Source organism: Ochotona curzoniae, unplaced genomic scaffold (assembly GCF_017591425.1).
Source record: "Ochotona curzoniae isolate NIBS_2020 unplaced genomic scaffold, NIBS_Ocur_1.0 scaffold_3890, whole genome shotgun sequence".
Lineage (NCBI taxonomy): Eukaryota > Metazoa > Chordata > Mammalia > Lagomorpha > Ochotonidae > Ochotona > Ochotona curzoniae.
The window spans coordinates 37,023,928-37,048,470 of NW_024467115.1; the positions used below are offsets into that span (position 1 = coordinate 37,023,928).

Sequence of the window (24,543 nt, forward strand, 5' to 3'; positions counted from 1 at the left end):
TTTATTCTCGCTCAAATGGAAAAAATCGTTAACAACACTGCTAGGCAGTATCTTTTGCAGAGTTACAAGCCTCTCCCAGTCTCTCATTCCTCCCCCGACCACCAGGAGACCACTGGTTAGAGGACACTACGCCCAAACTCGGCTTGAAGAAGCTGCAGAACAGTGCCCCTTCTCCTTTTATATGCAGAAAAAGGGAGGAAAGTGAGGAGCGACTTGAAGGTCGTCACGGAGACTGACACCCTGCCTGCGTCACTCCTTCTCACAGCTCACGAAATTCGCACCGGTCTAGCCATCCACCAATCAGATGCAACCCGGCATTCCACCTGAGAATCCAGCCCCAATCTTCCAGCCCCTTCCCCAACCCTGCCCACTTACCAATCATCCCCTTTTCCCTTCTTGCCTCTCCACCACCTCCACCCTGTTCCTGCCCCACTGGAATAAACCTCCTAAGATACCTCGTTGCGTCTGGTGTTTTCAGCTTGCGGTAAACAACCAGGTTGCGGGAATTAGCTGCACGTGAAATATCGTAATATCGTATGAACTAGGACGCTAACACCCTTTTAAAATAATTAACACCCTATACCTCTGTCATCGTGCCAGGGGAAAAGACAGAAAAACCCCCTGACCTCCTGCCATAGTGACAGGAAGAAGAAAGAGAAATACCCGAATTAATGGTGGGGCTAGCATCTTTTAAGGGTTCCCCTCAGAGATGTTTCTCCATAAACAAAGGAAGATTCCTGGTTTCCATGGAACCTGCCTGGCCCTGTCCCTTGCTCATGATAGAGAAGCCAGTCTGAAACTACCCGCTTGGCAATGGTCAGAGATGGAATTGGCTGGTGCTTTAGGTGGGGAATTGGTATGTTAATGTCGCCCTTGTCTCTTGGGGAAGTGTGTTCTTTTTTTTTTTTAAAGATTTATTATTATTATTATTTTATTGGAAAGGCGGATATACAGAGAGGAATGGCCGATACTATGCCGATCCGAAGCCAGGAGCCTCTTCCGGGTCTCCCACGCAGGTGCAGGGTCCCAAAGCTTTGGGCCGTCCTCGACTGCTTTCCCAGGCCACAGGCAGGGAGCTGGAAGGGAAGCGGGGCTGCCGGGATTAGAACTGGCGCCCATATGCGATCCCAGGTGTGCAAGGCGAGGACGTTAGCCACTGCGCCACTGCGCCGGGCCCGAAGTGTGTTCTTGATATGGTAAAAGATGCACTTGTCTCGGGAGAAACGGGCTCTGGTGAATCCAATACATTGTGGGAAAAATACCCTTTTATATTTGAGAAAAAAATGATGACTCGGGGACCAAGAATTCCCTAACTGCCTACTACCCACTCTAACTCCTCTCTCACTATGAGTATTTGTGTGTGTGAGTGTGTCTATGAGTATGACTGGTAGTGTGTGTGTGAGTTTGGTTGAGTGTGAGTGCCCTGGTGAGGAGCAATGAAGACATCAGATCCTGCTGGGGTTCGTGCTGGGTGCTGGGGTCCATGCTGGGGTGCTGGCATTCGTGCTGGGGCGCTGGGGTCTGTGCCAGGTTCTGGGGTCTGTGATGGGTGCTGGGGTCTGTGCTGAGGTGCTGGGGTCCGTGCTGGGTGCTGGTGTCAGTGCTGGGTGCTGGGGTCTTTGCTGGGGTCCTGAGGTCCGTGCCGGGTGCTGGTGTCAGTTCCAGGTGCTGGGGTCTTTGCTGGGGTCCTGGGGTCCGTGCCGGGTGCTGGTGTCAGTGCCAGGTGCTGGGGTCTTTGCTGGGGTCCTGGGGTCCGTGCTGGATGCTGGGGTCTGTACTGGGTGCTGGGGTCCGTGCGGTGAGTATGGAGGATGTGAAGGTTTGTGGAGAACTGTTCCCCTGCAGGTAAGGCTGCAAGAAATTTCCCACTGCATGCAGGGCCCCAACAATGTCTCTGCAAGTACTTGGAAGCTGTTCCACCTCCCTTTGCAAGGACATCGGACCACCCGCTGAGAATTCTGTAATCTATTTAGGCATTGTCTGCCACTGTGGAGTTGGTTTTTACTATCCATGTGAGCTTGGAAGTTGATAAGTTATAAGTCTTGCAAAGGGGCCTTTTACAATTCATGCTGTCTCTGTCTCTGCCGCCCCCATTGACCATCCTTGATCTTTAGGTCTCTCCTGTGATGCATTTCCTCCCTTAACTGATTCAAGATTAAGCTGTAGCATGAGGATTGTAGTAGGAATGTGTTACTGATTGATATACACCATCTATTGAGCACTTTAAGGTGAAACAAAGGGCAGAATTATCTTTGGAAATACCCACTTGACCATGATGTAAAAAGTCTGAGCCAGAGCTTGTGACTGCTTCTGATTAAATAAAGGGGACAGCTTCCTTGCATTGCCCATTATGATCCTGAAATTGTAGTGGTCCATCTCTTTCCTCTCTACACCTATTCCACGCACCCTTCTCTAGTTCCAAACTCAGCTGGAGCTGGACTCTGGCCCTGGGGGAGTGGGCTGAGGCAATGCCTTGGAGGGCCCAGCTGCCAGCCCGGGCACCGCCTCATGTTGTTCCCCTTCTCCTGGGTGTTGTTTGGTAGCCGTCCCCTGGTGACCTACAAGCAGAGCTGCTGTTTCAGAAGAAGGTTGGGGGTCTGCCCTGGCAGGGTGCTGTCCTCCTGACAGACATAGAGTGGAAACACCCAGGCCCAGGAGCCCAGAGTGGAGGCTCACAGTGCCAGGCAGGCTGCTGGGGGCTGGGCACTGCCTGTGAGGTAGGGGAGAGAGGCCCAGGGCAGGAGGTAGCAGTTCTACCCCGGGGACAGCTGCACTGGGCTGGGCATCCCTCTGCAGCCAAGCTGCTGACTCACAGCTGGCATGGCTAGGCCATCAGCCACCTGACTCGGGAGGTCACTTGGATTTGCACAGGCTACATGTGCAAACCTGGGCTTGTCCCTGACCCCAGCTTGCTACCAAGTGTATCCAGATGAGCCTGGTACCTGCCCTTGCACTGTTGAGGTTCCCTCTCCCCTCATCCTCCCTGCTCCCCACTGCCCCCTCCCCCAGGGAGGGTCTCATCTGGTAGAGACCCATCCGGAACTTGGTGAGTGTGTGGAAGGCCAGGGAGCTTTAGCAGCCCGGTGCCTGTTCGGAGCCAGCTGGAGGACACAGGTGGGTGGTCTGCTGTCTTCAGCCCCTTTCTCGTGTACACTCAACATGAGCGATTCGTTCGTCCAACGCTGAGCTCTGTGACACTGCGACTGACCATGGCAGGGCACAGGTCAAGAAGTGGTGAAAGCATGGGGGGCCGGGAACTCCCAACCATGCGACTCGCTGCCACTCCATTGCTGTGCCCTCCAATACAGCTGCAAAAGCCCAGCCATGCCAAGCATGGGGGAGGCCCAGTCCCTGGGCTCTGGGGAGGCCTCTCAGCCATTAGATGGGTGGCAGTTGCCCTTGATGGCTTCTCCCTTTGTCAGCTTGATACCAGGGGTGACCGCCTATCCATCTATGAGCCTGATACTGAGTGGGGTTCAGGCAAGGTGGGAGTAGTTACGGAGGGTGAGGAGGGCTAGTGACCTCTGAACCCCCAGCAGATATGAGGGCCGGCTCCCATCTGTTGCTGGGCGGAAGAGGTGAGCAGCGTGTGATCTGGCCTGCCCTCAGAGCAGGGGAAGGGGATGTGGCTGGGGAGGAAAAGGGCGGCCTTGTTCAAAGAGAGGCCTTGGCCCCTGCACTGCTTTCTAAGTACACATAGGGCACTGGTGTCAGGCGAGTACAAACCTCCATTAGCTGCCAGCCTGGTTCAGCCTCCCCAGCCCCTCACTGGGCTGTGCTCCCCCAGCACTGTTAAAGCATGCCATGCGGAATAGGCCTAGATGGGCAGGGCGGGCTGGGGGGCATGGGGTGAGTGTGGAGGAGCTTGAGCCCACAGCCCCTGCTTTGGATGTACTCGGACCCCAGGCTGGGCAGTGCCGGATGCCTCCCATCACCAACTCCCCATCAAAGTCCACTGGGTTCTCACATCTGGATGGCGGTAGTCCCTGGGGGCCTCCAGCTATGTCACAGCTGGACAACTGCAGAAGTGCCCAGTGGACTCTGGAGGCTTGGCCGCCCAGTTCCCGGCTGAGGAGGGTGCAGGGCCTCCAAGCATGGGGTTGTGGGGGCCTTGTGACCACGCCCACTGATTACCTGGAAACCTGTGACCCACCAGTAGAGGCCAGGTGAACTCGGAGGCCTGGGGCTGTCCTCTGTCCTGGGGTGAGCGGGCCAGGTCACTTCCCTGGAGTGGGGTAAGGAGGTCCTGAGGGAGTCCTGGAGTCAGGAGGGGCATGGCCAACGCCCTCCACCTGCTTTGTAGGAGCATAGCGGTGGGGTAGGTGTCTCGCCACTCCAGGATGGCTTTGGCCCAGAGGGCTAGCAGGTCACAAATGGAACATAATTATAGCTGAGCTACAGACTCCACGAAGTGCTGCCCCGTCCCCGCTCCTGGGACCTGTGCTGTCTGCTGTGGTGTATGAAGCCCCGCTCTCACATCCCCCCATGGCTGGGGGTCGGAGCCCGGCTGGATGTACTGCTGGACATAGGACATGCGGGCCCAACCTCGTTGCAAGGCACAGCTGCGATGCGACTGTTGACCGGACTCAATTCTAGCAGCGGTGAGGATGAATCCCTCAGTCCCCTTGACAGCTGTCAGCGGCCCCCCCCCCCAATGCTGGTGGCTCCACAAAAGCCACAGAGTGCATATCACATGGGGGTGTTCTCGCACCATTGTTCCAGGCTTGTGCACCCAAGGCCATCCTGCCTGTGTCCCTCCTCCCTCCTCCTCCACCTGCCCTCGTAAGGTGTCTGTTGGGCCCAGGGGCAAGTACTGCCCACTCCCCCGAGGAACTCAATGCTGCCCACGGTCACGGCCCTGGCTTTTGTTCTTTATCGAGCCAACCACCTTCACTGGATTGTGAGCTGCATGGAGTTGGGGACTGTCCCATCTCTTGGTGCCAGAGCCTAGCACGCTGCCTGAGATGTCCAGGGACCAGGCACAAAACATGTGTGTCAAGGGGGTACAGGAATCTGTGTGTGTGCCGGCAGGGGTCCCTTGGGCAGCCAGAGGCAGCTGGATAAGAGAAGGGCGGAGCAAGTTCAAGTTTCAGCACAGACCCTGGGAGCGGTTTTTGCCCCGCTCAGGCTGTTTTCCCAGGTGCAGCGCATGCGTCTCCATCTCTGGGCTGCAGGAAGAAAGGCCTAGCTCCTGCAAGCCTCAGCCTCGCAGGCGCTCTGCAAACCCAGCAGGCATCGCTGCTCCTGACGCTCACTCAGTGGGCCCGCTTCCTCTCTGTGGAGTGCCTGCGGTAGGTCGGTTGCTGCTCCCTTTTCTGTGAATTTGTGGGTCCCTCAGGGAACCCAACAGAGCCCACGTCTCCTTGGGAAAGCCAGCTGCTGCGAGGATGGCCATCTCTGAGTCACGTCTGGGCTGTTAAGTCCATGGGTGGATCACTGCTGGGAGGGTCCTCCAGAGGTGCGGCCACCACAGCATGCACTTCTCTGGGGGCTGCCACCTGCTCCCCTCGTGTCTTCCCTGTAAAGCAAACAGCACAGCTCCCAGTCTTGTGCCTTCCATCTTGGCCCTGGCCCCAGTAGTCAGGGTAAAAGGTCATCTTCAGTTGGTCACTTTCCAGCTGCATCACGCTGGGGCAACGACTCCACTTCAAACCACCCCATTTCAACAAAATTTAAATGAGACGCTGAAGGCAGCCGGTGCAGAGCAGGTCAGGCCGAGCAGGTGCCAGGGCCCTCACCACCATGCCCTCTGTGGACGATGTGTTGGAGCAGATTGGGGAGTTTGGCTGGTTCCAGAAGCGAACCTTCCTCCTCCTGTGCTTCATCTCCATCATCCTAGCCCCCATCTATGTGGGCATCGTCTTCCTGGGCTTCACCCCGGACCACCACTGCCGGAGCCCCGGGGTGGCCGAGCTGAGCCGCCGCTGCGGCTGGAGCCCCGAGGAGGAGCTCAACTACACAGTGCCCGGCCTGGGTGAGGCCGATGGGGCCTTCCTCCGCCAGTGCATGCGCTACGAGGTGGACTGGAACCAGAGCTCCCTGAGCTGCGTGGACCCACTGGCCAGCCTGGCCCCCAACAGGAGCCACCTGCCGCTGAGCCCGTGTGAGCACGGCTGGGTGTATGACACGCCCGGCTCGTCCATCGTCACCGAGGTAGGAACCGCCTCTAGATTCTAGCATTTGGGGGGGCGGGGGGTGTTGAGAGGGGTGAGCTTTGGAGACAGGGAGGAGGAGGAGGCAAGTCTTGGGCAGTTCGGTTCCCCAGCAGGGAAGCTGGAGGGGTTCCTGGGTCCTACGTACCTAGCAGGGTCCAGCCACTGCCTGCTCTTCTCTGCTGCCATCACTTGCAAGCCCCAGGTGTGATTCACGTCCATCGGGAGCCCAGGGAGCCCAGCCTCCTTCTGCCCTGCCAGCTTCTCCCAGGGCCTGCAGAACTGGGCAGCTTGTACCCTGCCCAGGAGTGGTGACAAGGGACCCGCAAGTGGGCCACTAGGCTGGTGCAGCTGTGCTGCTGCCCAGCTGAGCACCCCCAGGAGCTCTCTTGCCTCTCTGAGCCTTTGTGGTACAAAGGTCTGCTGGGAACCTAGGAAAACCCTGAGCATCGGGAGCATAGCTTCCTAGAGTGCCCCCGGGTGTGGCCGCTTGCAGTAGCCAGAGGCCTGCAAGGAAGAGACTGGCATTGGCAAGGGTTTTTCGGCTTGTCTTGCCTCTTGGCTCCTGGCATCTCCTTGCCTTTCTCCTTCTCTGTTCAGCCATCAGCCTTGCCAGGATTAGGGCAGTCGCTGGAGGGAGCTGTCGTACCTGGTCGGCTCTGTGTACCACCTGCTTACCCGGGAGCAGCATTGGTGCTGGCGCTGGTGTGGCACGCTCTGCGTGTCTGGCAGGGATGCCTGGCCTCCAGCACAGGATGATGAACTCGATGAATCACCTGCCTGTTGCCCAGCTTGACACTGGAATTTCTACCAGGCATTCCGGGGGTATAGTGGGCTGGGGATGCAGTCATGGCTCATTCAATGAGCCCTGGGTTAGTGGGAGACGGGGTCCTGCTGCAAGCTGAGAGAGATAGAGGTCCCTGGGAGGAGAAGCCAGGGTTGTGCATGGTCAGCAAGAAAGGAGAACCACGGGGAGTGGAGGGGAGGAAATCCCAGGAGTTCCGGCTCAGAGAGGGAAAGATGTGTCTGTGGAGGAGCCGTGGAGGAAGGGGAGATGATGGAGGCGACTTCTCACATCGGAGCCAGGACAGAGTCCCCCGCGTGGGGGATGCCCAGTTCCACCTGTTACAGGCTGATCCAGTCCTCAGGATCATTCAGTGCCAGACAAGGCCTCCCGGTTGGTGCTGTGAGACCAGGAAGGTCCGAGATACATTTCTTCCTTGGGAGGCTCCAGGGATCTGGGTGCAGAAGGTCAGGTGGGGACTTGCCCCCTGGTGGCTCTCGGTGGCTTTCAGCCGGTGCCTGTCCCACCCTTGTCCATGGCAAATTACCATGAGGGAATTGGCTGCAGCTGCTCATGCCCACAGGACTAATGTTTAACCTGGCCCTGCCTTGGACGTTGGAACTTGCATGAATGCCAAGGGAATTAACTTGTTTGTTCTAGAGGGTGACTCCAAGCCCTGGGCTTAGGGCCCTGGAGGACCCCGGGGGTCTCTGCTGAGTGAATGTGGGCATTTCCTGACTGCTGACCTAAGGGAAGGCCAGGCCAGGGAGCCACTGGCTGTCAGCAGCCCTGGACACAGGAGTGAAGAAAAGCTGCAGGCTGTGGTGAGAGGCAGGTGGTTCTGTCTCAAAGCACCACACCCCATGGCTCCCAGCTCTCTAGTTAGCAAGGACCTCACGTGGCTGTTGTAGCACCGTGAGTTAGGAAACATGACCCTGCTCCCCCTTCAACTCTGCTGATGGTGTAGAGGGCTGAGGAGCCACTCTGTCCCTGCCTGTGCCCAACCTTGGATCCCTCAGGCCACATGTTCGTTTTTTGGAGGGTCATGAATTTGCCTGGTTGCAATGCAGTGGAGGGAGGGGAGGCCCGTGGCTTGGGGGCTAGAGGAGGTGCGGCCAGTTTGCAAGCCTGGTGGGGGGGCCAGTGCACAGCTTAGGGCAGTGGTGGTGGCAGGGAAGCCAGAGGGGATGTCTCCTGCTGGGGAACAAATGACATTTGGCAAACACTGAGCAGCAAAGACAAGAAGGAGAGACAAACGTTCGTTTCCAGGAATGCCGGCACCTGGGGGCAGCAGTTCCACTGGTGTACCCCCAAACGGGGGCGTCAGGGAAATCTAGCCCACGCATGCCATCACCAGGCACCACGTGGGTGTAGGCAGGCAGCTGTGAACATAGACTGTCAGGCAACCAGGTAATACCCAGAATTGCACATAATGCTGGTGGGAAGTTAGGTTTTAAACTAATAGATCTACTTATTTTATTCAAAAAGTAAAGTCACACACACACATCTTCCATCCACTGGTCCATGTCCCAAATGGCTGCAGTGACTGTGGCAGGCTAAAGCCAGAGCCTAGAACTCCGTCTGGGTCTCCTGGATGGAGGCAGGTGCCCAAGCACTTGACCCATCCTTGGCTCATGAACTGGGAGCTGGATAGAGGTGGAGCAGCTGGGACTTGAACCAGTGCCTCAGTGCCAGGGCCCAAGCTGAATGTTAAACAAAAATGCATTGGCTCTGATGGAATGGACGAGAGCAAGCCTGGGAAGGACCGACTTCCTGTACCCCTCTACGACATCACCAGTCGGCGGTGGGGGGAGGACACACTTCCTGAAAGTCAGCGTGAACATAGAGTTCTGCCGAAATCTCAGAGAACATAGAGTTTAGAACTGACCACTTGGTGACAGTTGCACCTGCCTGGGTCCAGAGTCCTCGAGGCTCCAGCTGTTTGAACATAGTGCTGTGACAGGGCATGGCTCAAGCTGGCAGCAAGATTGGACCGAGGGTGTGAGTGTGAGCTGGGGGACGCAGGCCTGGGGGGACGCAAAGCCAGCCTCGGGACTCAGAACCAAATGGCTTGTTCTCTACCAGAATGGTCACACAGGACTTGTCCCTTTCCACACCCACGGGAGCCCTGGGATATAACTGGACAGGGGCTGTAGCCCAAGCTGCTGTCGCCCTGGACAGTACCTTGTTTAGGGGGTCACTGATCTCAAGTGTGGGGTGGGGTGGGCAGGCAGGGCTATGGTGTGACACAGCTTCTCTTCCTGCAGGCCGTCCTTCTTCTTGCCCCTCAGCTCTGCAGCAAACGTGGCCACGCTACTAGTGCAGGTGGCCCTTGCCCCATGTCCGGGGGCGGGGAGGCCAGTGTGGCTGTGCCTTGGGCCACAGGCAGGTCCTTGTCCCTGGGTTTCATCCTCAGAGGCCTGCAAACACACATGTGCACCTGCTTCTTACAAACCTCAAGCTAAAACAGCTCGTCCACAGCAGCTCCTGCCCTTCCTTTCCCCCTGTGTCCCCCCCAGGCTTCCCCAGCCTCTAAGTCCCCGCTCCCACCATGATGCTAGAACAGCGAGTACTCCAAGATGACCTGATTGCCATAGCTCTGTCTTGTTCAATGAATTCTTTTGGTTTTGTTTGAAAGAGAATCTGTTAGTTCACTTCCCAGATGCCCTTTTACATCCAGGGCTGGGCCTAACTGAAGGCTGGTTTCCTGTAGGAAGCACCCAGCCACCCAAGAAATGGAGACCCAGACTTATGAGGTACAGCAAAGTCGAGACTTTGTTTATAAACCTTGCAAGAAGAACTGTGGTTGGTGAGCAGGCAGGCCCAGAACAGTTACAGCAAGCGACTTAGATCTCACTGGCTGAGTACTGTAGGGTGTCCAATCTTCCCTCAGGTCGAGAAGTCACAAGCTTTCCTTCGTCCTCTCTTACTTGGGTATTCTCTTGACAGCTGGCCACTCCCTTGCATCCTGCCCTTCTTCCTGGCCCTCAGCTGTGCAGCAGAAGTGGCCATGCTACTAGTGCAGGTGGCCCTTGCCCCATGTCTGGGCGGGGGCCAGTGTGGCTGTGCCTTGGGCCACGGGCAGGTCCTTGTCCCTGGGTTTTGCTCCATCTGCTGGTCTGTTCACAGTAATTGTCCATTCTGAGTTGGAAATGGACCCCCCAGACCCTTCTCTATGGGTGCCAAGAACCCAAGCACAGAGCCACCAAGGACGAACATTAATGGGAAGTAGGAATTGGAAGCAGAGCTGGGATTCACACTCAGACTCCCTGGCATGGGCTGTGGGTGTCCCACGCAGCGTCCCAACTGCTGGCTATTCAGAAAGCACTTAATTATTGGTAGAATTCTTCTAACTAGTATGTAACCAGTGAAGGTTCTTGACCGAGCCCAGAAAGCTTGCTTTTTTGGGGGCTTCAGTTCTGCTCTGGGGAGATGGCTCCGATGTGTTTCCTTCTTTGTCTGTTGACCTTTGTTGTCCTCTGACAACAAAGTGAATGGCACGGCACGTGACAAGGGGCCCTCTACTTACTGTCAGATGATAGCTACACCCCAATATCAGGCACACTGTGACCCACCGGGAATCCTCAGCAGCCCTGGGTTATATTTCATGAGAACGTGTGTCAGGGCACGGGATGCCAAGTGTGGGGAGGCGGGTCTGCTCGCTGCCTGGAGCGTGGACAGAGGGGGCAGCGGCAGCCTTGACTCATGCTGGGTCCTGTGCTGTGGCTTCTCCTGGCGTGCACACATGGTGCGGCTGCAGTTCAACCTGGTGTGCGCCGATGCCTGGAAGGTGGACCTGTTCCAGTCCTGTGTCAACCTGGGCTTCTTCCTCGGATCCCTGGGCATTGGCTACATTGCAGACAGGTATGTAACTGCCCTGCCTTCCATGCAGGCACCGGGGAGCACGTGACTGGGGTTGGGGGCAGGGGCACCATGGCCCCTTGTGCTGTGCCCACGGTGCATGAAGATGGCAGGGGCTCAAAGCCAAGGTCACGCTCTTAGCAGGTGGCGGAGGTGGGCCATCTCAGAGTGGGAGAGAGTGAACCAGGGACAGATGGCTGCAGCTCTATGTAGGAGCTAGTCATGGGCTGCGGCATACCCAGGAGGGGTGGCAGGCAGGTGGATCCTGTAAGGTGAGCTCAGAGCAGAGCTGTGGACTGGGGAACTCTGTGTCTGGCTCCTGCCCCCAGGTGTTAATGTTCACAGCGTTGGTAATGGGCCGGAAGGGTACAGGGCAAGAAGGGGTGCAGAGGTGAGGAGGGCAAGTGCAGGGGCAAAGGAACCCTAGATGGGGTGAGCTAGTTGGGGAGGACAGCAACTGTCCTGGGAGCACGGAGAGCACAGAGTAGAGGCTTCGCGCAGGGAGACTGTGCCATGGAGGTTAAGAAGGGCCTGTGCTGGGTGTCCGTCTCAGCACCTGTCGCAATGCCATTTGTGGGGAAGGAAGGCCATAAGGGTGCCAAGGTGACCACCGAGAACCATGCTGCTCTGGGCACAGCTACTGTGAGGCTGGCTGGCCTGACTGGGGACTGGCCTCAAGACGAGGGCAGTTTACCTCAGCAGAGCACAGAGCTGGGGTCGGCCTCCTGCGGGCTCTGCCTTCGGCCCCTTTGCCCCCCACCCTGCTTGCTGGTCTCAGGATCCCTCGTGCCCACTGCTGGTTTCTCTGTTGCCGCAGGTTTGGTCGCAAGCTGTGTCTCCTGCTGACCACACTGATCAGCGCCGTGTCGGGGGTGCTCATGGCTGTGGTGCCCGACTACACATCCATGCTGCTCTTCCGTCTGCTGCAGGGCCTGGTCAGCAAGGGCAGCTGGATGTCCGGCTACACACTGAGTAATGATGTGGGAGCCGCACATCCCTCCCATTGCCCCGTCCTATCTCCCACAGGCCACGGCTCCTGCACCTGCCTCCGGCCCCTGCTTCTCTAGGTCCAAGTCACAAAGCCCTCTGGGGCCCCCAGGGCAACCCCAGTCCCCCCCCGCCCCGCCTTTTCTCAAGACCTCTGGCCACTGGGACTCCTTGCAGCTGCTCAGCACGGCAGGTCACTGTGCAGGCTGCTCCTGCCTTGACAGCATTCACCGCGTCCTCAAGTCAGGAGCTCCTGGGCCTCCCTGCCAAGGGGCCCCCTGTGAAGCTGCCACCTTGCACCTGCCATGCCCTATGTCCCTTCCCACTCATCCTAACATGGCACCCCATGCACTCGCCTTCTGCCCCTTCTCATGAGAAGCTGGACACCATGGTGGGGACTCTATGGATGGGGGTCTCCAGGGTAGTACCAGAGTCCTTGAAGTCCCTGCAAGGTATTTGCCAAGCTCAGGGACAGGGCTGGGTTCTGAGATATGGCCCGCTTCCAGTGTGGCCAAAGTGCTGAATCATGACAGCAAGAGGAATGGGGGCAGATAAGGGGTCTTAATAGGCGAGAGTTGGGGCTCTCAGCCTGGGGAAGGAGTGTTGGGGGACACAGACAGCAAAGCCAGGAGGGGTAGGGATGGGGGTGGTGCTGAGGCTGCGGCTGCTTGGAGGCCAGGACCTTGGCTTCCTCCCGCAGCCCCGTGTGACCACACGCCTGTCTCCCAGTCACAGAGTTCGTTGGCTCGGGCTACCGGAGGACTGTGGGGATTCTCTACCAGGTGGCCTTCACTGTGGGGCTGATGGCCCTCTCAGGCGTCGCCTACGCCATCCCGCACTGGCGCTGGCTGCAGCTGACCGTGTCCCTGCCTACTTTTTTGTGCCTCTTGTACTACTGGTAACGCTATCCCTTGGTGTGCTTGGGGGAGGGGCTTGGGTTGGTTTCGGGGCTGTCTCCAAGGGCCGAGTCCTCTGCACTGCTGGGGCACAATGCCCACACACCACGTGTGCTGTGTGGGCCATGCTGGCATTACCTTGGCAGCCATCAGGACTCCTGCATTGGAATCATTGCAGCTAGAAATCAAACTGCTGCTCCCCCATGGGCTGCTGAGGCTTAACCGGCTGCACTACCATCCTGACCCAAGCCTCAGGCAGCTGAGAGTGTACTTGAGTTTCCAAAGGAACCCGATGCCCCCACATCCTCAGCTTGTAACATCTTTGCCCCGTCTACCCTGGCAGCGTGGTGTCCAATGGTTTTAAAGGAAAAGTGCAGACACACACACCTTGGGGCTTGGCAAAGACTCTGGGAACTGGCCGACAGCCCTTACGTTACCTGGAGCTGTGCCTGCATAGTGTGGAGGACGGGTAGCATTTCCTCCAGGCAGGCATGCAGCTGCCAGAGGAGACAGGGCACTCTGCTCCCCAGAGGGAAAGCCGCCACAGCCCCCACCTGCTCTGTGCCTCTTTGTAGGTAGGTGGCTCTGGAGAGTGAGCGACCCCCAGGGCCTCCTGCATGGCTGGCCGTGGCCAGTAGGCAGCGACTCTGGGTCCTTTGGCCCTCTGGGAAACTGCAGTGCCCAGGTGCTGGGAGGGCGGGCCGTGGGAGTCCGTAAGAATGTCCCCTAGTGGCGAGCTGCATCCGCAGGTGTGTACCCGAGTCTCCGCGATGGCTGCTGTCCCAGAAGAGGAACGTGGAGGCGGTCAAGGTCATGGACAGCATCGCTCAGAAGAACGGGAAGCCGCCTCCGGCTGACCTAAAGGTGGCAAAGCTCGTGGGCTTGGTCCGGGCTTCAGAGCTGGGCTTCCCCAGGGGTGGGGAGACCGGTGTGTATGTGGAGGGGGTGTGGGTGTCCCCTGTAAGCTGGTGTGTGTGTGGGTTCCCCCTGTACAGATGGTGTGTGTGTGGGGGGGGCAAGGGTTCCCCCTATACAGCTGGTGTGGGGGCGCTTCCTGCACAGCTGGGGTGCTGCTGATGCTTCGCTCTCCCCTCGCAGTTGCTGTCTCTGGAAGAGGATGTCACAGAGAAGCTGAGCCCTTCCGTGGCCGACCTGTTCCGCACGCCCAACATCAGGAAACACACCTTCATCCTGATGTTCCTGTGGTGAGGACACGCACACACCCCAGGGCTGCCAGCAGCTGGGGCTCCCAGGCTGAAGCCAGAAGTTGGGAACTCCATCCAGCTCCCACGTGGGTGGCAGGGCCTGACGGCTCTTGGGACGCACATGAGCTGGAAGCTGGGATTCGCCAGGAACAATGAGTGACAGCAATGAGTGGCAGCCAGCAGGCACTAAGGCAGGTCCTTCGCAGGGACATGCACTTTATGGGTTCTGCCACAAGGTGGCAGGTGCGCACAGTGGTGAACCCATTTATCAGCCTTTCAAAGCTACTTGCCTTCCTCCTGGTCTTTAGGCTGTTTGTGACCTGGGACAGCGGGAGGGCTTGGGACATTTGTACCCGGGCTCCTCGGGGTTGGTCCCTGTGCCAAGGTGGAGCTGTTACAGAGGAGGCGGTGAGGCCTCCAGTCAGCCCGACTGCTCTTTGGAACAGGTGCTAACCTCTCACCCTCGCAAGTCCCTTCTCACTAGCCAGGTGCCAATGTGGTCATGAAATAGTTCCAGCTCCCCAGATAACATCGTCTCCCCAGAGGGGTGGCTTGAGGGAGACACGAGGCTGGGGTGCGCCACAGCTGCACCGGCACGTTTGTGCATGAGCTTAGCGGAAGGGACTGCGATGATCTCCTTTAGAGCCGAGGCCCAAAGAGGTGGGTTAACAGCCTGGAGGTCACACAGTTTCTACGGCCGTCTCACACCCCCATCCGCTGCCTCACAGTGCCATGAGGTTACCCTGTGAAGGCGTGGCCAGGGACTGGATGCTGGGGTGTAGGGTGAGTGGCAGCGAGTGCTGAGGGCCATCCTGCGAGTCCTGGCCCATCGCTGGCCTGCCTGCCTGCCAGCACCCTCTTCTCCAGCTCCAGGACGTTCTCGCTGAGGCAGGCTGAGGCTCCCTGCAGTGGGGCAGGCTCGTCCCACAGGGCCGGCCATCGCAGTGACTGTGCCCCCTCCCGGTCCAGGTTCACCCTGGCCATGCTCTATCAGGGCATCATCTTGCGCATGGGGGCCACGGCCGGCAACCTCTACATGGATTTCTTCTACTCTTCTCTGGTCGAGTTCCCTGCAGCTGTCATCATCTTGGTCTGTGTCGACCGCGTGGGCCGCATCTACCCCATGGCCGTGTCCAACTTGGCCGCCGCGGCAGCCTGTATCATCTTGATTTTCATCCCCCAGGGTGAGTGGCACATCCTGGGCATTCTGCAGGGGCTTGGAGCTGCGCTGGGTCCCTCTGGCAGGGTTCTGGGGTCAGGGCAGGGGGGTCCCCTTCACCTGGACATTTGCTGTTAGTGGGTGTCACATGGAAGTGTAGCAAATAGGCGAGGAGCGCATTCGAAGCGCACAGCTCTGCAGGTTTCCCTGGAGCAGACCTGGGGAGCAGGCGCGAGGGCAGGCCAGCTTCTGCAGCTGCTGGGCTACTGCAGTGTCCCTCATTTTGAATTGTGCCCCCTGGACCTGTTGTTCCACTGCCGATGGTTGCTTGGGTGACTTATTTCAACAGATTATTTTACTTCAAAGTTAGAGTTACAGAGAGAGGGGGAGAAACAATAGAGAGAGAGATCTTCCATCTGCTGGTTCATTTCCTGAACAGTGATAATGGGGAAAGCTGGGCTGGTCTGAAGCTAGGACCCAGGAGCTTCCTCCATGTTCCCATGTGGGTACAGAGTCCCGAGGCCTTGTAATCCTCTACTACTTTCCAAGGGTATTAGCAGGGAGCTAAGCTGGAAGTGGGGGAGCTGGAACCCGAATTCCCATATGCAGTCCCAGTGCTGCAGACAGAGGAGCAGCCTGTTACACTACCATGCTGGCCCCAGTTTATTATTATTATTATTTATTTGAAAGCACAGTGTAAGAGGTAGTAGGAGAGATCCTTCATTTGCTGGTTTGTTTTTCCAAATGGCTGTTAGAGCCAGGGCTGGTTGGGCCAGGCTCAATCCAGGAGCTCCATCCTGGTCTCCCACATGGGTGGCAGCGGCCATGCACTTGGGCAGGGAGCTGGGTCACAAGTGGAGCAGCCAGAACTGGAACATCTCCTCTGATAGGGGATGCATGACAAAAGGTAACTTAGCCTGCTGTGTCACATGCCAGCCCTGTCACTCAAGTCCTTCCCAGCACGTGCCTGTTGGTTTAACGCTGCGTGAGCGCTCTCATCATGTGGTTTTGGCGCTGGGCACGGGGCTTTGTTTTCCTGGACGTGTGTCCGTGAGCACCACTGGGCCCCCGGGGAGATTGGGAATTAGCTTGGCAGATGTGGCCAGCTTTCCAAAACACTCACTCTTATCACAGACATGTTCTGCTTGCCTGCCACCTCACCGACACTTCCCGAGTCTGCTCTTGTCTTTTTCTGTAGATTTATTTATTTCTATTAGAAAAGCAGATATACAGAGAGAAGGAGAGACACAGAGAAAGAGCCTCCATCTGTTGGTTCAGTCCCCAAGTGCCAAAACTGCCAGAGCTGAGCTGATCTGAAACCAGGAGCCACGAGCTGCTTCTGGGTCTTCCACGTGGTACAGGTCCCAAGGCTTTGGATCATCTTCTGTTGCTTTCCCAGGCCACAAGCAGGGAGCTGGATGGGAAAGTGGAGCAGCCAGTGCACAAATGGGTACCCATATGGGATGCTGGCACTTGCGGGTAGAGAATTAACCAGTTGAGCCATCGCACTAGGCCCAAGGTTGGTGGCTGTGGGTTGTCACCTGCAGTTCCTACCAGCCGAGGGGAACCAAGTGGCCCATGGAGCTGGAGCCCTCTCTGCACCCTTTGCTCTGCGACTCCCCCTACGTGCGCTTGTCTCTTGAGTCGGGTTGGCAGGTGTCTGTGCAGCACGCCAGGGAAAGTGTCCCCCAAAATCTCAGTGTTCTGTGGAACTGGGGCTGAGAATGAGATGGGGTGAAAAAGAGAACTTGCTCACCTTGCCTCCGCCTCCTCCTGGGGTGGTGATGGTCGCGGTGCAGAGAAGACAGGCAGGGACAGAGAGCGGCTGACCTGGGACTTTCCCATTCTCTTTCACATTCACTTCTGGACTTGGGGCCAGACAATGAGGGGCGGAGTTTTGGAAAGCAACAGTGCTGAGTACCAAGGAGGAAGAGGGTGATCTCGGGAGTGCTGGCCTGAATGTGGCTCAGGCACTGTCCCTTCCAGAACCTTCCTCCCCACTCTTCCTGTCCTCTCTGTTTGCCTCCAGTTCAGCTGCATCACAGTCCAAGGCTGTTCTTTGGGAGCTGCTTCAAGACTTTGCATGTGGCCTCATGCATGTAGGGTTGGGGGGCTTCTGCCCCGTTCTGATGTTTGGGTGGGAGAAGGGAAAGAGAAGGTCTGGTGGTGTGGCCTCATTCCTCCTATGGTGCTCAGAGTTTGTGGGAGTCTGGGGAGACGTTGTGCCAGGTCGGTTGGGGGTGACGGAGTCACAGCTCCAGGGCGCACCAGGGGAACGGCCGGACTGAGGTCTGGAGTGAGCCGGAAGCCAGTAGCTATGGACTTTATTCTCAGGGTGGGAGGCACCTGCTGGCGGCAGGGACCAGGGAGCACTGGGCCTGACTAATGTGTTGCATGGAGCCGGCAACCCTAGGAGGCAGGCAGTGTGGTGAAGGTGTGGCCGTGTGCCAGGCACCTGAGCCATCCCTGTGTCTTTCAGAAGTTGCAGGGGCTGTGGGCTTGCCTACAGCCTGGCCAGGATCTCCACTGGGGCACAGAGACCTGGCATGAGGGCTGGCTTGCAGACAGGCCTCAGAGCTTCCATCCATAGTTGGTGTCTAGGGACAAGAGTCAGGTGTGTGACCTGCCTGGCTGCGGCCACTTATGTTCTAGTGCGGGGGGCAGCTGAGTGGCAAGGTTAAAAATGGGTGTGGACAACCCGACTTTTGGCCAGTGATGGCTTTGAGGGCAGGAGCTTCCGGTCACCAAGGCCACTCACAGCAGCCTGCTTGGGGGAGATCAGGCCCCTCCCCTGTCTCCCTGTGCTTTCTGCTGAGATGTGTGTCGGAAGGCAAGGGTGAGAGGAGCCCACCTCGCAAGCTGGCCTGGCTCTGAGCCCTCATGCCTTCCGCTCTGCATCTCATGGAGCCGCGTGCCCAGGCCCCCCAGCCACCTGGCCCCATCTTCCCCGCAGACCTGCACTGGCTGAACATCGTGCTGTCAAGCATCGGTCGCATGGGAGCTACCATTGTCCTGCAGATGATCTGTCTGGTGAATGCCGAGCTGTACCCCACATTCGTCAGGTGAGTATGCTCAGACGGGCAGGACGAGGTGGGGAACCCATATCTGCAGGCATGTCTGTAGGGCCCCGAGGGGTTCTCATGTTTGGATTTGGGAACATTCACTTTAACTTTCCTGGTGGAACACTCCTGACCCCCAAATCTGAAACCGGAACTCCTCCATCATGGATGGGGGATGCCCGAGTTCTGCGACCGTGAAATCTCCTGCCGTTGTGAAGCAATGTCCTCACCCTCTGTCCTCATACCGATGGTTTCCGAGGCCTGAGCGGCCTCCAGTCCCCGGCCACCTCGGAGCATGAGCCACTCAAGTCCTCAGGGCCTTCCTTGTAACATGTGGCATGTGGCACGGCCGGGTTCGGGCAGGTTGAGGCTCGCTTCAGCAGTTCTTAGTCCAGAGACCAAGCCAGCTGTGCCCAACAGTTCCACTGTCACAGACACAGGGCCAGGGCTGACTCAGGTGTCAGCTGTCACAGGTCCTGCACAGGCCGAGTGACCTGTCCCTGAGGGTTTCTCAGTTACCAGGAAGAAAAGCCATGTGCTTAGCAGTAATCTCTGTCTTGGTCTGCCCACACTCCCACGCGTGTCCACACAATGCAAAGGGACATTGTTGTGAAAGGCCCAGTCTGTGCTCAAGGGGGTGACATCTCAATGGCAGCAGGCAGCAGGATTCCATCACATGACAGCTTCCAGGCACTCCACATTTTTAAGACATATTTTTTCATTTTTGTTTGATATTTTTTCATTTTGTTTGACCTACCAGAGGAGAGACAGAGAAAAAGAGCTTCTGTGCGCTGATTCCTGCCCGCCCCCCCAAATGGCCACCATGGCTGGGGCTAAGCCAATCTGAAGCCAGGAGCCAGGAACTCCCTTGAGGTCTCCACGCAGGTCAGGGTCCCCAAGGCTTTGGGCTGGCCTCCACTGCTTTCCCAGGCCACAAGCAAGGAGCTGGATGGGAAGTGGAGCAGCTGGAACACAAACCAGCACCCACATGATAGCTGGTGAAGGATTAGCTAATCAAAGCATCTTGCCAGTCCCTGTCACTCCAAATTTAAACACCAAGTCCTTGGGCCCTGAACCCATGTGGGAGACCTGGAAGAAACTCTGGGCTCCTGGCTTCAGATCTGCTCAGCTCCAGCCATCATGGCCATTTGGGGAGTGAACCAGCAAGTGGAAGATCTTTCTCTCTGTGTCTCCTTCTTTCTCTGTAAAAATCTGCCATTCCAATAAAAATAAGTGTGTAAGAAAGTATTAGGAATGCATTCCCTGGCCCTCACAGTGGAGGTAGAAAGCCTGAGACACGGCTGTAATACTGGTAATACTGGCATGTACTGGCTCCAGGTCTCCGCGGCCTGTGAGCTAAGCTGGCACATCATATGTGTGAGAGGGCAGGCACTCTTGCCCATGTCATGGACAGCTGACTCAGACCAGCTCAAACTCTAGCCCGCTGTGTCCCCCCAAGCCTGTGTCCCCCGACTCCTCCTGATCCCTGCCATGGCTGAGCCGCTGCCCGCTGGGCTTGGCATGGCGCTGCCCTGGGTTAGTGGGGAAGTGTTCTCTGTGTTCTCCAGGAACCTCGGCGTGATGGTGTGCTCCGCCCTCAGCGACATCGGCGGCATCATCGCCCCCTTCATGGTCTTCAGGCTCATGGAGATCTGGCAGCCGCTGCCTCTTATTGTTTTTGGTGAGGCGCCGGGAAGCCCCTGCGGTCCCTCTTCACAGCCAGCAAGGGGCAGTGGGGCTCAGGAGCACTGAATGGGTGGGGTTCCCAGTAAGGGGGCAGAAGGGCCGGAGGGTGCATGAACTGCAGCCATCTCCCTACACGTCCAGTCCCATTTCGCGGGACAGGAACATGCTGCTCCCAGGAGGGGCCAGAGATCATGGCCCTGGTCCTGAGCCAGTAACACATACATGGTACACTCCCAGGGGCTGTGTGATGTAGTGTCCTGCTTGTTATGAATTTGATTCCCAACTCTTCTATAGAACTTTATTTATTTATTTGAAAGTCCGAGTTAGAGAGAGAGATCTTCCGTCTGTGGGTTCATTCACTGGGTAACTGAATTGGCCAGAGTTGGACCAGGACAAACCCAGGAGCCTCATTTGAATCCCTTGCGTGGGTGGCGGGAACCTAAACACTGGGGCTCTCTTCCACAGCTCTTATCATTGGGAGCTGGATTGAAAGTGGAGCAGTTTGCTGGCATTGCAGGTGTTACTACTACCCTGTTCTGCTTCGGGGTCACAGCAATTGAGGACAGGCACAAGGAGACATAGCATCGAGGCGCTCCGTTGGTTCTCCGTGGGTTGGGCGAAGGGGGAGGTGACTAACGCTCCATGGGACCTCCAAGCTCCTGTCCACCTGCTTGGTGGAGGACAGCATGGCTGTTCTTGTTGTGGATACAAGGGACAGGAGAGGAGAAGACACAGGGGAGTAGGAAGAGGGCCCTTACTGCCGTGTTTGGTGATGCTCGCTCTCCACGCTTGTCTGAGCCTGGAGCTGCGTGAAAGTCCAAGTGCATCTGTTTCATTTGAAGGCGTGCTGGCGCTGCTCGCTGCTGGGATGACGCTGCTGCTTCCCGAGACCAAGGGCGTGGCTTTGCCTGAGACCATTGAGGATGCAGAGAATCTCCAGAGGTGAAGTCCTGGGGCCTGGGGTGGGGCACTGCACCTGCCCTGGGGAGTGGCCCGGGGTTACTGCACACCTCCCTGTGATGTGGCTGGGGCGCTGCACCTGGGGAGTGCTGCCCTGCACATCCCCCCGCCGCCGTTCTCTCCGTTTTAAACCTTAGAGTGTTACTTACATGTTTTGGCACAAGTTTATTCCCAAGGCTGCTACATGGGGAAATACGGCACCCCAGTCATGGCTTCCAGGTGAGGACAGAAGAGGGTCCACCCATGTGGGGCCTCAGTTGACAGCTGTCTTGCAAGGTAGAGGCTCCTGTTTGTCAGGCATAGCACCTAAAGTCAGCACCTCTGAGTCGAAACAAAGTAGCCGCTGTCCTCTCAGAACTGTTGGTCCCTGTTGGGGGGACTTTGTGAACCAAGAAGCGTGACTTAAAGTCTTCCCTCTTGTGCCCCAGTGGAGTTGTAGGTCCGACGCTTACAACAACGAGCAAAGAACAGGGACGTGGAAGTGGTTTCTCAGGCCCTTCCAGGCTCAGCTCTGTTCCCAGTTGGGGTGCAGGCATCCTTGTGGTATGGATACAGAATGTTCGATGCAGTCAGAAAAACCTGGGTTTCCATACAGGCGTGGCCCTGGGGCTTGGAAGGCTGTGGAATGTTGCCTGCACATAATAACCCATAATCTAGATGTGAGAATCCGTGGAGGTGACCAAGCCCTTGCCAGGCACCTAGCAGGGGCTTGGTAAATATTAGATTTTCTCGTCTCTTCCTGCAAACTGGACAAATTCCTCAGTGATTCTCAAAGCTTAGCGTGCATGGGAATCAGGCAAAGGAATTGCAAAAATGCACATCTTTTGGATTGTCCTTGACACGAAGGGTGGGCCCCTGGCATCTCCACCCACGATGCCTGTCTGGAACAGGACCTTCTGATTTCTTGGCCCTTGATTCTGAGTGGTGGGAAGACCCACTGGTCCCCTGTTTTCTGATGGGACTGTCCTGTGACCAAGGCTTGGAACCGGTCACCGACAGACTCAACTGCTTCGGGGTTTGGGGCGTGGAGCACCAGGTCGGTTGACCAAGATTGGCCTAGCAGAGAAAGAAGGTCTAGGCCAAGAGCCCCAAACCTGATGAAGTCCCTGATCTCCTGGTCCCGCGCATGTGGGACAAGGCGTCCTCCCCCTGCAGTTTGTTCGTTAGGAATGCAGTTGTCTTTGACAAGGGTTTGCTGGTTTGCTTCCTCCTCTTCTCAGCTTTTGTGCTGCGCTGAGGGGGGCGGCTGAGCCCCTCACTCTGTACCTGCTCTTCCCACCTGATGCTGTTGTACCCATTCCACGGAAGTCCTGGGCTCTTACAAAGACAGTGTCTCCATTCCTCCTGCTCCCTCGCTGCAGGGAGGAGGCCAGGTAGGGCGGGTGCAGGTGGAACCAGCTGATCTTGCTGAGGGCTGATCACCCCAGCCGCGTCGGTGGCACCTGCCGCCTACTCCCTGCAGCCTCTCAGGACCCCGTGGGGCAGTGCTGCTGCTGTGGAACCTCTTCTGCAGGTGACGGGTGCTTGCTAAGTTACCAGATACCACATGCTCACGATGGTGAGAGAGGGAGGCAGTGAAGCCAGCCCAGGGCCACAGGCCTGTGGGCCGTGTGTTCTGTTGAAAGGGTCCATATGTCCTACAGAGGCACTGGCTGTGTCCTGGTTCTAGCAATGGTTTCTAGAAAGACATTGGCATTTGAAATGTTGTTCTGACGTCCAAGTCTCAGGAAACATTGTCCACTTGGATTTTTTTTTTTTTTGCCCCTCCTTATTGAAAACCCTTCTCAGCTCACAGGCTGCTGTGTCAGCCGGTCCCTTGTCTGTGCTGTCTCTATGCCCACCCTCTCATTTGAGGCTGAGCCTCATGCCATGTGCAACGTGACCACTGCTTTTAACCCAGGCACAGTTACTGACCGATGTTCATTTTCCCCCCTCTGTGTCCCTGCAGGAAAGACAAGCCCAAAGAGAACAAGATTTACCTCCAGGTGCAAACATCAGAGCTCAGAAGCCCCTAGAGCAGTACCTGGTGACCACCAGAGAAAGCTGCCACAGCTGCCACCGGGGGAGTTTGGGACTTCCCCGTTTGTCTCCAGCCTCAAGCTCGCTTCCACCGTGCTCCCCAAGAAGCGAATCCTGAAGGACTGTCTGGGGGAAGAGGCCTGGGCTTGACCTGGTTTTATTCTGATTCAAGGTGTCTGGTGCCCTGATACCCTCTGTATCAGACCACTCACCGGAAGTGTTCCCAATATCTAGTAGAACTTTTTTTTTTTTTTGTGAAAACAGCAATTTCATTTCATTTCATTTTACGACAGAGTTTCATAGGCTCTGGGATTCCCTCATCCTACCCCCTGCCTTTCCCCCATGGAGGATTCCTCCACCTTGTTTCAGTATTACAGTCCAAATCCAATCATGATTCCTTCATTGCAAGCATGTACCATGCATAGAGACCAGCATCTTATTGTCCAGATAAATTTAACAGTTTCTTGGGGAGACCATCTCTGGTCTGAAAGCAGAGATGGCAGAATATTATCCCAGCCAATTAAAAGCCACAACATAACATCAACAACAGTTTACAACATTATGGAGTTAATTGACATGGTATTGAGTGACCAATATGTTAGAAAATGCAAGTTCTTAACCACATCCTGTGACTACTTCATTGACATTTCAATTTTAGTTTATACACAGAACCGGCTGCTATACACCTTAAAATGGCTATAGGATACTATTCAGCTGTCTTGTGTCTATTTTCATTTTTGTATTTAGCAGTTTATAGTGTTGAAGCATAATTTTGCTGAACTTGGCTGATTTTAGGATAGTCTAAACTGGATTATAACTCTAACAAGGTATATGTCAACAGTTGAGGCGCAGAACAGTTTTAGGAGGGGTGTGCAGAGAAATCTTCAATACCTTAGTGAGGAGTAACTAATCTTTGTGTCCTACCTAGTAAGGTATACGTGAGTCCAAACTGTCCGTTTCCTGTCTGGTTCTAAGCTTTCCGTGTTGTTCTGTCTACCTAATCCAATTTATCTAGTAGAACTTAACCGTGGCTATGAAAGGTCTTCGTTGCTGGCTTTCCTAAAATGGTGGTTTTGTTCGTGCTTTGGGAGTGATGCCTTCAGGCAGGCATCTGCATTGGCCAAAATGTTTCCACGTGAGACAGCCTGGAAGGACTTTGCGTTTTAAGAATGACAGCTCCCACTGTGGACTGCCTCTAAGTCATGTTCAAATATGAGTATATGTTATGCAGGGTCGGGGTGGAGCCCCGTGGCCATTCTGGGCCAGACATTGCTGCCTGCTATGTCTCAGGCTCTCTGCCTCCCAGTTTTGGTTCTTGTTGGTGGGTCTAGGTTGAATTCCTACCCCAGCTGTGTGTGTCCCAGGAAGCCCGTTTTGGTGCTCACTCTGCCATGGGCTGTGTGCTCCCTGAACCCGTTGTACCGACTTTGCCATTTCCAGAAAGACCACGGGCGTGCCATCTTCAGCACCACTGGGATGGGGTAAGAGGTGGGGACGGCTCCTAACGTGTGTTGGAGACACAGAGCTGACCGCGAGGGTGATAAGGCTTTCCGTTGAAGTCTGCCAGCCTGGTCTAGTTGGGCAAGCACGGCCACAGGCCTGGGGGTTTAGGGCCTGGGCGTTGGTTCCCAGCACCTCTGCCTTTATTGGAGAATAGACATATTTTAACTCCATTTCCCATGAGCCTTTTACCTCTGGGATCCCTGGGGTGGTGGTCCTGGGAGACAGCCTCACTTTAGGACCACAGTCTGCACCTGGGGGCCGAGGGACCCTCT

The 24,543-nt window shown here is 56.5% G+C and overlaps 1 protein-coding gene across 1 annotated transcript; it reads left to right on the top strand.

Annotated features, from left to right (window-relative positions):
• Positions 1 to 5,742: 5,742 nt before the first annotated feature.
• SLC22A1 (solute carrier family 22 member 1) lies at positions 5,743 to 22,788 on the top strand. The gene is made up of 11 exons (XM_040965444.1): positions 5,743 to 6,153; positions 10,697 to 10,800; positions 11,615 to 11,769; positions 12,514 to 12,682; positions 13,430 to 13,544; positions 13,779 to 13,885; positions 14,855 to 15,069; positions 17,998 to 18,106; positions 19,672 to 19,784; positions 20,632 to 20,731; positions 22,698 to 22,788. The coding sequence occupies exons 1-11, from the start codon at positions 5,743 to 5,745 to the stop codon at positions 22,762 to 22,764; spliced, it is 1,665 nt and encodes a 554-aa protein (XP_040821378.1). The 3' UTR covers positions 22,765 to 22,788.
• The last annotated feature ends 1,755 nt before the right edge of the window (positions 22,789 to 24,543 follow it).